We start from the raw sequence: 14,216 nt of genomic DNA on the forward strand, positions 1-14,216 counted from the left end.
GTCATAGGAGGACCAACCATTGCCGTCCTTATTCCATTTCAACACCAGGTAAACTAGGGTGGAGAGAGAGCATTGGTTACTGTCCCTGCCTAGAGCAGGCGTAGAGGAGGCTCACTCTGTCTTCGGGCTGGGAGTGAAAGAGGCAGCCATCCCTTCCCAGTGAGTAAGGCTGAGTGGACTGAAGGGAAAGGCAGGCAGGATGGGGCAGGCCCAGAGATCAGGCATAGGAAGAAGCAGATGGCAGAAAGACCACAGGAAATGGAAACCATATCCTAAGCAAGTCGGGATAAGAATTCACAAATGAGCTCAATACTTGACCTTCAGGATGACCTTTTAATCCCAAACCATCCAGCTGGGAGAGGATGGGAGGAGGGAGGGAGAAACTGCTTTCCTGCCCACATAAATGAGCCTCCCAGCAAAGCACATATTCCCTGGCTTATCTTCTAATTTGAATTTCTCCTTTTAAAAAAGTATGAGCAATTTTATGACATACGAAATGTATAGAGAATAATAAAGTTAACATCCATAAGCCCACTACTCAGAGTAAAAAAATAGAACAGTGGTAACAGAGTTAAGTCCCCTTGTGTGCCCCTCGAATGGTCATTTCCCCTCTCTCCTGGGCATAACCACAATCCTAGATTTCTAGCCATCATTCCGAGGCATTTCTTCATTCTTTTTCTAAATATGTCTGTGTTTCTGAGCTCCATTTTGTATCCCATTACGTGTTTTAAACTTTATATAAGCAATATCACATAATGAATATGTATTCTATAGCAAACTTGGTTGCTAGATATCACGTTTATAGAATTTGCTTATGTTGCTAAGTATAGATCTGTCTCATTCGTTTTCATAGCTGTAAAGCAGACCACAATTTATCTACACATTTTTGTGTGATGGCCATTTAAGTTGTGTCTAAGTTTTTTTTTTTTTTTTTATAGAATCTTAGGAACATTTATTAACCAGCCAACTAGTTTTGTGGGAACAAGAAAATGCAGCATTTCAAGCCTCATTCCAAGCAGTACATGTATATCAATCAGAGTCCGCCCCCTACTTCCCCCCACAGCCTTCATAAAGCCATCCCATTGCCACAAATACCAGTATCACATGACTGAAGTCAAGAACCTTCATCAGAAAACATGCAAGAAAACAGTTAACAAGTGAGATGTTGGCACCCCCCTTTGCTTAATAGTCTTTCCCACTATATTATTCTTTCTGTCATTTCTTAGCATCTTTTATGATAAGACACCTACTTTTTGACTCCATGTAATCCCACACCAATGCCACATCACATAGGATAAAGAAGAATGAAAAGGGGAAGGCAGGCTATCATCTGGATAGCCTGGTGGCTCTTTAACAGTTTGAAAGAATAAGAACAACCACCAAAAACACTAATCTTGTAGAATAAGGGATCAGAAATATTGGCCAAGGCAATTTTATCTTTATAAACCAGGCCCTTAATTGAGGCCCTATATTTCCACTGAATATCCATTTTTAAGCCTCCTTTCTACAATATGCATCTCTCGATATGGGCTTTCAAAATTCTGTGCGTAAAATAAATTACAGAATTACCATGTTTCCTTTGGCTATCAGGAGAGCATAGCAACTTCATACACTACTATGTTGTCAAGAATCTAACACATCTCATTTCTTGATTTTTTTTTTACTTGCATTCAAAAGCAATCACTGGACTTTGTCAATATAAAAAAAAATAGGAAAATAGATATCTGTGCCAAAGTTCACGGGAGTATGTAAACAGGAAAGAGCTGAACTTACAAGTGAAATTAAAGATCTGCTTAGGGATGGTAGTGGTATTGGCAAAGATGTGTGAAACTTGACACCATTAAAAGTGCAGCTAACAAAGCTCTAAGCTTGACCTCGTATTTCCAGTCTCTAAGGGGAAGAAAGTCTGCCCAAGAACAGGATGTGAGATGAGGGATTGTGCCGAATGAAGAAAATGAATGGATGGTCAGCAACAAAGTTCTCCTCGTGCACCAACATGGCAAAGGTGGCAATGCCTGCTGTAGCGGCTGCCGCCTCTGTGCCCTCTTCATTCACCTCCACAAAGGACTTGTGGACAACTTTTGATATGAAAAGATCCCTGGTTCCTGACATGCCAGACAGATCAGCCTTGCGACTAAAGAGATCCTCTATACCCAGGTGGGCTAGGTGGGAGTTGAGGTCATAGCTCTCCTCCAGTTTGAACTTGGGCAAGTGGACGTTGACTTCAACCCAATCCAGATTCTCAGCTTTGGTCCACTCATGCAGTTTTTCCAGAGTCAACTGTTCCTCAAGCTTCTTGAGACCCGTGGACCCATCCTCAATGTCATCAGGCAACAGGATAATCATGCTGAGCTCTTTGCCCCGGTAAGGTAGTTCCAGCACACGGCACTTAAGGTCCTGGATGTAGCCAAATGGGAGTTTCTTCTTCTGATACATCATTTTCACGGTTTTTTTGTCTTTCCTATTCAGTCGGAATGGGGTATCCGCAGTGTCTTCCTTCCGGAACTCATCCTCCCAGCTGCCTTTGAAATAGATGGCGTTCACCAGCACGAGTTTAGTCATGCTGTCAACTGTACCTGCTTCCAACAGTTCTGGAATCTTCCCTTCTGTCTGCCCTTTGACCCACTCATTAATCACCTTCCTCGAATCTTCAGAGGCTTGCTGAAAATCCACACTGGCCAATTCAGCACCATACATTTTCTGAGTTGAAGCTAGGAACTCAGGGAGGAAATTGTATGTCCTCTCTCCATATAACCTATTAGCAAGTTTCAGGATATAGGAAGCTCCACATTTGTTGATATCAGCATTCAGACTCTGAAATTTTGAATGAATCTCTTCAACCGTATCAAAATGAAGAGTCTTGGACACCTGTGCTGCAGTATTGCCTCGAGTCCCCAGAAAGATCATGGCCAGTGCTGATGAAATGCTGAAGGGAGAGATGAAGATATTCCCAGTAGGATTGTCCTTATTCAAAGCGCGGAACAGGTCCACGGCGAAATGGGTGTTGGCTGTGCTCAGCTGCTCCATGGTGAAGGCGGCTCCGTGTTCGGACAGGCTCCGGGTAAAGAAGCGTACGGTCCGAGGCCCTTATAGCTGCGGAAGGGGGCTGTGTCTAAGTTTTTATAATTACTATATTTCATCAATTCTAAGGCTTACATTTTTTCACATTTAAAAATCTCTGAATTAAGAGATACTTATTAAAACCAATGATGTGTTATACTTTAATTGGCAATGTTTTCCCTTAGTGAATGATGAACCCTAAATTCAATAAAGTACATAGTAGCACTAACCCTACTGTGAATTTTCCTGTAGGTGTTGTGTTTCTTTAGTGTATATATTCCCCTGGAAGTAGAAATTGCTGGGTTATAATGTACATTACCACCAATTTTACTAGATATTGCCAATTATTCCCCAAAATATTTTTACTAATTTATACTCCCATGACCATTGAAGAGGGCTCCCATTGAGGTATACCCAGGAGTATTGGCAGACTTTCTGAGTTTTGCTAATCCAATGGTATGAAATGGTATCTCATTGTGGTTTTAATGTGAATATCCCTGATTATTAGTAATCGTGAGTATCTTTTCAAGACCGTTTACTTCCTCCCACCTATATTCTTGGGACTCTATCAGTATACCTGTCTCAGTCCTTCTTTATCATAGTCAAACCAATGACCAGCGATATTTAACAGCATACAGTAGGAATTATCAGAAGTTATAAAACTATTGATGCCCAAGTAATTCTACTCTTGGAAACTCAGACGAGAGAAAAAAAAATTTTTTTTTTAATTAAAAAATAAGCAAAAATCTTAAATTTTCCTATAAAAATCATAACCACCAGAGAAAATGAGATCACATACACAATAGCAATAAAAATATAGTAGGTAGGGGCGCCTGGGTAGCTCAGTGGGTTAAAGCCTCTGCCTTCGGCTCAGGTCATGATCTCAGGGTCTTGAGATCAAGCCCGCATTGGGCTTCCTGCTCGGTGGGGAGCCTGCATCTCCCTCCCCACCTCTACCTGTCTCTCTGCCTACTTGTGACCTCTGCTGTCAAATAAATAAATAAAAATCTTTAAAAATATATATAGTAGGTAAACCTGGGGGCAAATAAATAAGAAATTTACCTGTGAAAATGATGGCATTACAGATTAATAGGGGAAAGATGGATTTTTTTATATTATGTTGGAAAAAAGTGCTTTTTTTAAAAAAAGATTTTATTTATTCATTCGACAGAGAGAGACACAGCGAGAGAGGGAACAAGCAGGGAGAGTGGGAGAGGGAGAAGCAGGCTTCCCGCAGAGCAGGGAGTCCGATGAGGGGCTCGATCCCAGGACCCTAGGATCACAACCTGAGCTGAAGGCAGACACCTAACAACTGAACCACCCAGGTGCCCCAGAAAAAGAGATTTTGTTTTTGTTTTTTTAAAGATTTTTATTTATTTGAGATAAATACTAGGGGCAAATACTAGGACCCTGGGATCACGACCTGAGCCGAAGGCAAACACCTAACCAACAGAGCCACCCAGGCGCGCTAATATTATGTTGGAAAATTAAGTAGTTTCTGAAAAAAGTAACGATCTTGCCATATGGATAAAGAATAAACTGGATCCATACCTTACTCTTTCCAAAATGAAATAAAACCTAATTAGTTACTGTTTTATCATCATTATTGAGGAAATGAGATCCAAAACTGCGATGCAATGAAGAAAATAAATTGATAATTCTGACTCTGGACACAATAAACTTCTCTGTGTCAAGACAAACACAGACAGTACTAAAAGGCTCATATGCAAAAATATTCGTCAAATGCAGGACTAAGGGCTAATTTTCGCAGTAAACAAAAAGCTCTTTCAAATAAATACTAACAAGCAAACAATTCGGTAGAAAAATTGACAAAAGATACACACGGGTAGTTATGCCTACGTCAGCGTCTCCCCAACTATGGTCAATGCTGGAGTTACCTCGAGATCATTAAACCAGTATTGATACCCAGCTCCTGGACATTCTGATGTACTTGGTGTGACATGTGACCTGGACCCTGGGATATTTAAAACTTCCCTGGTGATTCCAACGTTCGACAAAGTCGGGATCATTGGAATGTGCAATAAGCCTGTAAGAGATTATCACGAATAACAAGAATGTAAATTGAAACAACAAAGTGATGTCACTTTTCATCTCTCAGGTTGGCAAGGATGAGAAGTTGATAAGGCTGCACATTGGTCAGGGTGTGGGGGAGACTCTAGGAGACTTTGTTGATAAAATGTAAATCGGCACAAACTTTTTGGAGGGCGATTTGGTAATCTTTATTAATATTTAAAATTTGCATGAACTTATATCCAGCAATTCTATTTCTAGGAATTGATTATACAGAAACTCTTGTACAAAACCTCAGAGATGTTCGATGTAGCATTATTCCGGTAACCGCCTTTCATTTTTGTTGTTGGTTGTTAGGTTAACATGCAATGTTGAGCTCATATTGTAAAACTTTTCTATTTATCAGCAAATAGTAATTGTTTTTCTTTGCCATTAGAAAAAAAAGATTTTGAAAAATGGCGACAATTATCTCATTATCTAAGTGTGGTCATACCCATTAATTTTTGATGTTGTATTACCTCAAAGCCCAGAAAACATGTCATTAATATCCAAATTACAATTCACCAAGATAAACTGAGATTTATTGTAACCTTAGCCAAATCCCAAGATAATAAAAATTTTCATCCAATATCACAGTTGGGTAAGTATTAGAAGGTAGAAGTGGTAGGAGTCATTGGAAGACTAGCCCTATGTATTATCACATAAATCAGTAAGGACCTTCATTTTAATAGACCAGCTGATCATAAATGATATGCTTAACGCAGTACAAATGCATCAACTCCTCACAATCTTTGCTGAACTTGGCATTCAGCATTTAAGGTATATGTTCCCCAATAGTAAGTTGTAATGTTTTTACAAACCTCTTTGTGTCCATTGTACTCGTTACAGTAATTACAGAGTTAAATATAATGAAACCAATAAAAAAAATCCACATTATAATGATTCCTTTCTCCTCCTTGACAAATTGGCAGAGATTTCAGTATTTCCCCAAGATTTCTCTCCAAGCAATTCTGAGAATTTCTGGGCTGTTGTCTGTGTCCATGAGGCAGTTCATTGTTAGTTTAACATGTTTTTGTGAGCTTAACAAGGGTTATGGTTTGGAAGTTGTTGACAGACAGAAATAGCAATCATTCCCGTCATAATATAGCCATGGCTTTTGGATCTAAGGTGTTGCTGAGGGCAACTGGGTTACACTCTCTTTTAGGAATCCTGTTGCATCCATAGATTTATGTAGGAGCAGAGAAGCCACCTGGTGGAAAAAGGAGTTTAGGACCCTGACCCCTTCCCACTGGCATTCAAATTACTGACATGTCTATAATGAACTGAAGAGACCTCAAGAGACCAATTGAGGTCAGTGGCAGGGAAGGACACTGGGAGTCCCAGGGAGGAAACGCCCCTAGAGAGGAGAGAAGGTTGGACTGGTGTCTGGGATTCAGTATTGGGGCTTAGCTTATTAGAATCTAAGCCTCGGGAATGATGTTGAAAGTTCTTTTATCAACTTCCTGCCATGGGTGTATGGCGGGGTGTGGGGACTGATTCTGTGTTTGGGGGCGTTGAGAGAGCCTTATCATTCCCAAGTGCTAGTTGATAACCTGATAACTTTTCTAGGGGATTCTCCTCATTAATTCTGAGCAGGCAAGTCCATTCCTTCGCCTGGGCAAGTCAGCAGAGATACCTCTGTAGAGAAGTCTAGAGTCAGCAAAAAAGTGATACGGGAACCACCTCACGGACAAGGACAACAGCCTGGGAATTCTCTGAATTGCTTGGAGAGAAATCTTGGGGAAATACTGAAATCTCTGCCAACTCGGCAAATAGGAGAGAGGAATCATTGTAATTTGGATATTAATGACATGTTTTCTAGGCTTTGAGGTAATACAGCATCAAACATTGACGGATATGATCACACTTAGATGGTAAGATGATAATTGTCACTATTTTTTAAAATATTTTTTTTCTAATGGCAAAGGAAAACGATTACTATTTGCTGAAAAGTTTTGCAATATGAGCTCAATATTGCATGCGTATGTAAATAAAACTGATTTCTAAGTATCTATGTGCCTAGAAAAAAGAACTGAAAGGAACTGTCTTAAGGGTTCAAGAAGTTATCTCTAGATGATGAGATTATTGGGAATGTTTATTTTCTTTATTAAACTTTAAAAATTTTTCTAGTACCTATCCTGAACATATCTTACATGTTCTTGACAGAAAACCAATTTTTTTTAAAAAGTAATATTACTGGGGCGCCTGGCCGGCTCTGTCAGTTAAGCATCTATCTTCAGCTCTGGTCATGATCCCAGGGTCCTGGGATGGAGTCCTGCATTAGGCTCCCTGCTCAGCAGGAAACTTGCCTCTCCCTCTGTTACTCTCTCCCTCCCCGCTACCCCCCAGTCAAATAAATAAATAAATAATTTTAAAAGTAGGATTATTATATGTTAAATAGATAAAGTGATTGTGTATTAAATAACTTATATGTTAAGTAAATAAGGAGACAAGGGAAGGAAAATTACTGGATTTCAAGCTTACTCTGTGCTGTCACCATACTGGATATTTACATATGTTAATTGTAAAAAGTATGCAGGCGTATTCTCTTGGGCCTGTTCTCTGAGAGCAGCAGGAAGCATTGAGTAAGGACAAGGTCAGGGGCAGATTTTTCCTCAAGTGCCCAGAGGCCCCCTCTCCTCCTCCTATCTAGCAGCTGGCCTGTCGTTCACCATCTGGATCCTCCTCTTTCCCCCAGCTGGAACATCCCCAAGGGGACAAAGCAGGGAGCAAACCCAAGGCTCACTGAAAACTTGACTGGGATGCAAAGCAGAGCCCAGGACAGCAGGGTCTTGGCACTGCCAAACACGGAAACTAACTCAGGGTACGTAAAGGGCTGTCAAGTACAGAAAAGGGTTAGACCAATGCTGTGTCACACCTGGCGGTGGAAGTGGGCCTCTGTGGGTGGGTTGGTTTGACCTCAGGGTAAGAAAGAACTTGGTCACAGGGGAGGTATGAAATTTCCATTGCTGGAATTATGCAAGGGGTACCTGCCTGGGAACACAGAAGAGAGTCCTCTACTATGCCGGAGATGGTTCTAGAATCAGGAACATCTGCTTCCCTTTTGAGAGTCTATTACTCCCCATCCAGACACACCCTTGATCCTGGGACCATTCGCTAACTAACCCCTTCTGCTGCTTGAAGTGTCTACGGGAGAGGCCTTCTGAAGGTCAGGCCAACAACCCTTGTCGCCAAACACATAAGCAGCTCCCGTGATGGGAATTTCACTGGGCAGGGAGGAGAGGATGGGACAGAGCCAGACTGGCCTGATTGGCGAGATATTACGAGACACTGGGCCTTTGGGCCCCCGTAAGTCAGACTCTGCGGATGCCGTCTGCCCTGTCTTTCTTAGACCCAGCCCTGAAACGCGCCTCCCATGGCAACTCTGACAGAACCTTTTCCGTCCTGCATGGCTCTCACCTGTCCTCTGACGCACCATCATAACGTGACACATAAGTGGTAGGTACTTATGGGGACTTCCAGTGCAGAGATGGAAGATACCAAAAACAAAACAAAACAGAGAAACAGCAACCACCACAAACCCAAGAGGCCACCAACAAAACACAACAACAACAAAATTTCACAGACCAGCTGGAGACAACACCCCCACAGACAAATGTAGAGGGAAGAATAAGAGTTTTGGAGTCCATGAGGCCTGAATAAACACCTGGTCTGTGACATTTACTAGCTGGGTAGCACTAGGAGATTACTTTCTCTCTCTGAGACTCATTTTTCTAATCTATAAAATGGGATTAATAGTATCTATTTCACAGGATTATTGTAAAGATACACACACACACACACACACGATGGGCACACAGAGTCTAGGATAGAATAAATCTTAATATATGGTAGCTATTGCTATTTTTAATGTTTCTGATATGAGACAAATAAATTGGGAAGGACTAACTAAAGGCAAAGAACCTAAAAGTCAGTTTGAAGAAGAGAAGTGAAGGAAAGCTTTGTTCGCTGAAGGCAATGACAGTGAGCACTTGTTCGTGCTAGATGCTACGCTATACTGTAGGTTCTGGGTGTCAAGTCAGACATGGCACCTGCCCTTGTGGAGCGGTGAAATCCAGTTGCTGGGCAACGTACAAATAAGTGAAAAGCAATATATAATAATAAATTCTGACCTGTCTGATCAAGGAAAAGCACAGGGTGCTATTAAAGACCCTAGCAGAGGATACCGGATTTCGCCCGGGGGGAGGAGTCAGGGATGAGCTCTTGGAGGAAGCAGCCTTTAAGCTAAATGTAAAGAAAGATCTGAGGTAGCCCCACATGGGCTACAGGTTCGGCATGTACAAGGTGCCGAGCAGTGGTCGAAGCTGGTGCATTTAGGGGATGACCATGTGTGTCCGGGGCATCGTAAGTAGGGAGTGATGAAGTGAGAAATGCCTGGGAAGGTGGGCAGTTGGCCAAATCACATGAGGCCTTGAAGACTTGGCAAGGATTTGGTATTTTATCCTATGGGATTGGATGCCATTGACAGATGTGAAACGGAGAAGTGATGTGAACAAGGTCACTGGCTGCCATGCATGGAATGGAGGGGACAAGGCTGGAGGTAGGAAGATGAGTTGCAGTGGGTCAGATGGGAAATGATGAATTGGGCCAGGGTGAGAGGCAGAGATGGAAAGAGGTGGGATTTGAGAGGGTCTTCGGGACAGACCCTATGCGGGAGGAAGGTGGGTTAGATATGAAGGGTGGGGAAAGGACATGGAGTGGCTTCAGTCACCTGACGGGGAAAGGTGTAACCATAGGGGAGGTCCTGAATGGAAGTCCACCAAGTAGCAAAGTGGAGGGCAGGCGGGGAGAGACTGGGGAACTGAGCCTTGAGCCGGGCCTGGAAGGAAAAGTAGGAGGATGGAAGGGCTTTCCAGGAGGGGAAGCAGCAGAATCTGGAAGAAGTGGGAAGGAGCTTGCCTCATGCCAGGTGGGCAGCACCGAGTGAGGGAGTGAGTGAGGGAGTGAGCAAGCCCTATGGAGCCATAGGGTGTGTGACATGAGTAGGGGAGCAAGGGTGGGGCCTGATTTGGCCAGTTCCCTGCAGTCGCCAGGAGGCATCAGCCTTGATGTTGCAGATAGTGGGTGCTCTTACCAGCAGCCAGCCTGCCAGTGGCCCACCTCTCAACATCCCAGGTCCGTGCCAGACAAGACATGAGTGAGTGGCACAAAGTTTGTGCTTTTTACTGACAACCCAATCCAATGATAGTATGGGGTGTTTACAGAGCAAGTCTCTGGCTCCTGAGGCCCAGACTTGTATTTTCAACTGCCCATCTGACAGCTATCTCTACTTGGGTATATATCTGGCATCTCAAATTTAAAAAAACGTCCAAGATAGACACCTCCAGTGCCCTCCACCCTGGACCTATTTCTACTTGGGTGCTCCCCAGCAGAGTGCGGACACTCACTCCTCCCCTTATTAAGGCAAAACTGAGGAGGCATCACTGATGTCTTATTTCACATCCAAGCAACAGTCAGTCCTGTAAGTCCCACCTCCAGAAAAATCCAGAATCTGTCCACATCTACTGCCCACCATGACCACTCCAGTAGAGGCCCAGCTGTGTCCTGAACTACAGCAGACACCTCCTCACTTGGCTGGCTGTTTCCCCTCTTGTCTGCCAGGCAGCCCATTCTCCACAGATCAGCCAAAGGATCTGTGAGAAACACAAATCAGATGAAGCTGTCCCTCCAATGAAAATCCTCCGGGGGCCCCCCACTGCTTCAGAACAACACAGAAACCACCTCTGTGGCATCCAAGCCAGCATAAGGCTCTGACCTCATCTTCCACCACAGATTTCTTCCTCTCTTTCCCTGCTCTCTTCTCCCCAAACATACTGGTTTTCTGTTTTCAGAACAGATCAACCTTGTACCTGCCTCAGGGCCTTTGCACTTATAATTTTCTCTCTCTTTGGAACATTTTCCCATTAGTCTTTTCATGGTTCAGGTCTTGGTTCAAGTGTTACCATGCTATTGATGTTCCTCCCCTGCTGCTCTCCCTCATTATCACCTATTTTGTTCTTTTACCTGTGACATAGAAATAGCTATCTATTTGCTTATTGTCTGTCTCCCCCCCCCATTAGAATATAAGTTGGAAGAGAGCTGAATCTTGCCTGACCTGCTCAGTGCTCTATCTCCCACTCCTAGAACAACACTAGGAACACAGTGGGAGCTCAATAAATATTTGTTTAACCAATGAATAAATGCTTTGCATGTGGTTCCTGGTCTTCTTGAGATGAGAGATAAGTGGCGACCTACAGGAAGAGTTACCCAAGAATGCAATGGAGGAAATGGTGACTCTGAAAACTGATTTACAGCTTATCTGATAAACTGATTTTTGCTGAAGTATTGCTGGATGACAATATGCTTCTCAGTGATGCTGGCCTCTAAGGGGGCTCTAGAAAGACAAAGACACGGTCCATGTGGTAGTCTTTCCAGGACCAAAACAGAGGGCAGATAAGGAGCTGTTTGAAGATTGGAGGTGGTTTCTTGTGGTTCCCTCTAAATTTGTCATATAAGTAATCAAGGACTTCTCCATCACCAAATGCACATACATCCTCCCCAGTCATATGTGACCCCCCCCAAGACATACACTCCCTAACGTTAACCCCCCCACCCTTGCAGAGCTGGGTTTCTTCTTATCTTGTTCAGATATTTCAGAAGGACTTAGGGAATGACCAACTGACCAGTTTGAGGAATTCCACCGAAGTTTGCAAAAACAAAGCACCTATAAAAACTCTAGAATTTCACCGTAAATCTTAATAAATTAGAGTAAAGGCCCACCATGGAATAGGATTTATCCACTGAAGTGACAACTGTGAAATTTAAGGACCGACTTAGAAAATATTTATGACTATAATTTTAGGTTTTCCCCTGGTATAAATATTATAAGCACCACTATGTCAAAGTTATCCAAGAAGAAAAAAGATGAAAAGGGACAGTTACTGTATTAAGGGATTGTGAAGGATTTTTCCTTTATGTTTCCAAACGTTTTCTGAAATGATTTTATACACACACACACACACACACACACACACGAAAATATTAAGATTAAATACAATGTCTTCGTGTAGTTGTGTAGTTCACACACACACATATGAAAATATTAAGATTAAATACAATGTCTTTGTGTAGTTGTGTAGTTCTCAACCATGCAGCCTCATTCCTGAACCACGTCAAGCGTGGGGATGACACAGGCATAAGGGAAGAAAGAATCATAAAATCAATAATGGTCAACATTGCTCCAACCTCATACGCTCCAAGCATCTGCTAAGCACACGCTATTTACTCATAATTTTTTCCCCTTAGGTGAAGAAACTCAAGTCTTAAGAGGTTAAGAAGCTGGTCTAAGGTCACAGGGCTGGCAAAGGACAGAGAAAGGTATCAAACCCTAGTGTGACTCCACAGCCCATGCCCTCTGCACCTCACCAGTGAGGACAACACTCTTACAAATACTGAACCATTATGTTTTAAAGGCCGGCTGCCTCTAAGTGTGAGTCAGGAGGTTTCTGATACCAGGGGAGGCAGGGGCTGACACCTCTGTCAGGGCCAGAGCTGAGTGTGTCTCCTCCCACGGCAGCATATTAAGAGCAGGAGTCACCTATCAGACCACAGAGACTTCTGGAAAGGAGATAGAGTCAGGAAGAGGGGAAGAAAGCCTGCTCACTGAGGAGGGCAGGGGAGGATTATAGGATGGGTGGGAAGGGTGTGGGGCAGGGAGATTGAGGGAAGCCCTGGAATGGACCCCTGGCCACTCTTCACTTGTGACTCTGACAGAAGTCACTGGGCAGGGGTCCTAGTGATTCTGTAGGGCAGTCATCCTGGTCAAGAGGTAGAGTGGTGTCCTTGGGAGGCTTCGTCACCCCCTGCCCCAGTAGCCCTCACTGCCTATGTTATGGATGCTGGTTAACCACTGCAGCTATGAAATGGGGCCCATGGGGGCCAGGCAAGGGGACCCTATGGTCAAGGCCCAGGGTCCACCCACCAACCCTGAAGCCAGACAGAGGGTGAGGCAGGGACAGAGGGGTCCATAGGAAGCCAAGGGACCATGGCCAGTGCTCCCTGTGAGCAAGGCCCAGGCCCACAGAAGGAAGAGGCTCTCCCCTCCAGAGCTCAGCCTGGCACCATTGATGAGACCGTGGCTGCCAGAAGGACACAGGAACATTGCCTCCTCTCCAACTGCTGGGTGCCTCCAAGAAGCTCACACACGCAGGCAGACTGGGAGTTGGTGGGCAGATCTGGACCCACTGATAACTACCTAAAGACACTGTTCAATTTTTTTTAGCCCACTAAATTACCAACGGCATTTACTTATTCAAGGTTTTCTCTTCACTGACCAATGGAGAAGGGGGTTCCTGAGGGAGGCCGATTTAGCGCATTCCCCCCAACATTTACAACCCCGCCCTGCCACTACTATTGCCCGGTTTGAGTGCCTGCCACGTGCCACACACTCCACGACCTCCGCACCCCCTCTCCTCAGTATCAGAGCAATAGAAATGTCCTCCTGCCCAGGTCTCCCGTGGACTAGCTGGGGGACCAGAGCCCTCTGAGCCTCAGCCTTCTCAACAAACAGAAATGCTAATCCCTCTGACCACACTTAGAATGCCCTCAGGAACAGCTGTCACCGGGTCAAGGAGGCAGGAAAGGACAGGTGAGGGGGGTGAGGGTGAAGAGATTCCTCTGGGCAGGAAAGGAATGAACAAAACCTCAACCTCTTAACTCCCCAGCGATGCAGGTGACCTCGTTCAGGGTCAGCAAAGTGGGGGTAAAATTTACGGGGTAGGAGCCCTGTCCCCAGGAATGCAGACATACCTGAGCACCCCAGAGGGCCATGGGAAGCAGAGGTGGGTGACAAGGAGCTTTCCGGGTCCCGTGGATGCTCTAACTCACCGACCTTTCTTTCTGACCTGCTGTCTTCTTCAGCTGCTTATAGGCTCTAGAGGGTCATTCCAGGTGCGTCCCCCTCTCTGGGCCTCAGGACGGGCTGTGTGGAGCTGGGGTTGGTTGTTCACATTGAAGCGTCTGGACATCCTCGGGAAATGTCAAGGGAGTTTTGCAAAAATGTGGAACAATGCCATTGGACTCCTCGA

General features: G+C 44.2%; 2 protein-coding genes and 1 long non-coding RNA gene across 6 annotated transcripts in view; 1 reads left to right on the forward strand and 2 right to left on the reverse strand.

The window, feature by feature from the left end:
• The window catches only part of PLA2G4E (phospholipase A2 group IVE), a 60,771-nt gene extending 46,682 nt beyond the window's left edge, over window positions 1-14,089 (reverse strand). For all 4 annotated transcript variants that reach the window (XM_047737848.1, XM_047737846.1, XM_047737841.1 and 1 more), the window contains exon 1: window positions 13,939-14,089. Coding sequence is in view for 1 of the 4 variants with exons in the window: in XM_047737846.1 (XP_047593802.1) it covers window positions 13,939-13,959 (21 nt within the window). In the remaining 3 variants the exon portion in view is untranslated. The remainder of the gene's footprint in view (window positions 1-13,938) is intronic.
• LOC125104916 (uncharacterized) lies at window positions 7-8,817 on the forward strand. Its single transcript, XR_007128760.1, has 3 exons — window positions 7-48; window positions 7,829-7,954; window positions 8,275-8,817. It is a non-coding gene; the product is annotated as an uncharacterized LOC125104916 (long non-coding RNA).
• LOC125104915 (leukocyte elastase inhibitor-like) lies at window positions 1,496-3,069 on the reverse strand. Its single transcript, XM_047737853.1, has one exon. The coding sequence runs from the start codon at window positions 3,025-3,027 to the stop codon at window positions 1,891-1,893; it is 1,137 nt and encodes a 378-aa protein (XP_047593809.1). The 5' UTR covers window positions 3,028-3,069; the 3' UTR covers window positions 1,496-1,890.
• Window positions 14,090-14,216: the final 127 nt, after the last annotated feature.

The sequence above is a fragment of the Lutra lutra genome, chromosome 7 (genome assembly GCF_902655055.1).
Source record: "Lutra lutra chromosome 7, mLutLut1.2, whole genome shotgun sequence".
NCBI lineage: Eukaryota > Metazoa > Chordata > Mammalia > Carnivora > Mustelidae > Lutra > Lutra lutra.